This window comes from Fulmarus glacialis, unplaced genomic scaffold (assembly GCF_000690835.1).
Source record: "Fulmarus glacialis isolate BGI_N327 unplaced genomic scaffold, ASM69083v1 scaffold17403, whole genome shotgun sequence".
Lineage (NCBI taxonomy): Eukaryota > Metazoa > Chordata > Aves > Procellariiformes > Procellariidae > Fulmarus > Fulmarus glacialis.
In genome coordinates this window covers 1677-2997 of record NW_009201205.1, presented here as the reverse complement: position 1 = coordinate 2997, position 1321 = coordinate 1677, and the positions used below count along the sequence as shown (strand labels likewise).

Below are 1321 nucleotides of genomic sequence, written 5' to 3'. Positions count from 1 at the left end.
GTAACACGGGGAAGCCACACTTCTGTCACAGGGGACATGAATTCCCCAGTCTCAGCCAACAACGCCTGGCCCCTCGGAGGAAGGCCAGAAGCCAGGTGAGAGGGGCTCGGCAGTGCTGCACGGGGACGCACGAGAGGATGGCTGGGCAGCCGCGGGGCTCTGGAGGGCAGCAAAGCAGCACACAGAGGATGGCCTGAGGAGGGACTGGGGCACAAGCAGGCAGAGGGAGAAACCCCACTCAGGCTAATCTGAACCACAGGCATCCATGAGCCCCTCGGCATGCAAGGGCTCAGTCTGTCCCCCCCACCCCCGCAGCATTTAGGAATGAGGGGGCTGTGCAAAACCAGGGTACATGCACAGCAGGCAGCTGGTACCGCCACGACCTCTCTCCAGGGCACAGCTTAGGGCTGAGACTGAGCGCTCAGCCACAGGCTGGCAATCAGCTCAGAGGATTTATTCACTTGTTTTCCTTAAGCCACCTTATTTATTTTTCCCTTTTGGCTCCCTAGCTCTGGTCTCAGCTGGAATCCTTGGGATTTGCAGGCTGTTTTGCAGGGTACAGTGGGCTCAAGGTTCGACAAGAGAGGCGTGCAGGTTTCCCAACCCACCTCCTCCCACCCAGGAGACCTACCGATGGGGGACAGCTCAGCCACACTGCCAATGTAGGGCCCCTCCAGGAAGCGTGGCTCGCTGTCGTTGATGTCCTGCACCTTGATGATGAACTCTGACTCAGGCTCCAGCAGCTGGTCCGTCTGCCGGTCGCGGGCCTGAGCCCGCAGTGTGTAGAAGGTTTTCTGCTCCCGGTCCAGGCGCTCGGTGGCATGGATGTCACCTGTGATCTCATCGATGAGGAAGATAGTCCCTGCGCCCTCCCCGGAGATAGTGTACTTGATGGAGCCGTCCCCCTCATCCGAGTCATCCGATTCCGAGTGGATCTGCCAGGGAAATAGGGAGAGGGTGGGGGCAGGCTGGGGCCATGCTTGTGCCCCCACAGCCAGGACCGCATGGGTGCAGAGCCCCTGGTGCAAGGTGCCCATGGTCCCTGCGTGATGCCAGTCTGCTCCCTCTGCTACTGCTGGACTGGAGAGCAGCACAGAGCACCACCAAACAATGCCTGTGTTTGGAGGAAGGCCCAATAAAACGGAACTTCAGTCCTGCCTATGCCACCATACACTCGGCAGATCACCAATCCTGCCAGTACCCACCCACACCACAAGCCAAGGGATAAACCCCACCACGAGGTTAGGAGATGCTGGAAAAGGGAAGGACAACTTAACAGCACTCCAGAAAAAAAGGCTTCCCTGTGGGCATGGACCCAAGA

The 1321-nt window shown here is 59.1% G+C and overlaps 1 protein-coding gene across 1 annotated transcript in view; it reads right to left on the bottom strand.

The window, feature by feature from the left end:
• The window catches only part of LOC104073923 (cadherin-22-like), a gene marked incomplete at both ends in the record, with an annotated part of 52117 nt that extends 51182 nt beyond the window's left edge, over nt 1-935 (bottom strand). The window contains 1 exon segment of the mRNA XM_009573866.1: nt 632-935. Within this exon segment, the coding sequence (XP_009572161.1) occupies nt 632-935 (304 nt within the window).
• Nucleotides 936-1321: the final 386 nt, after the last annotated feature.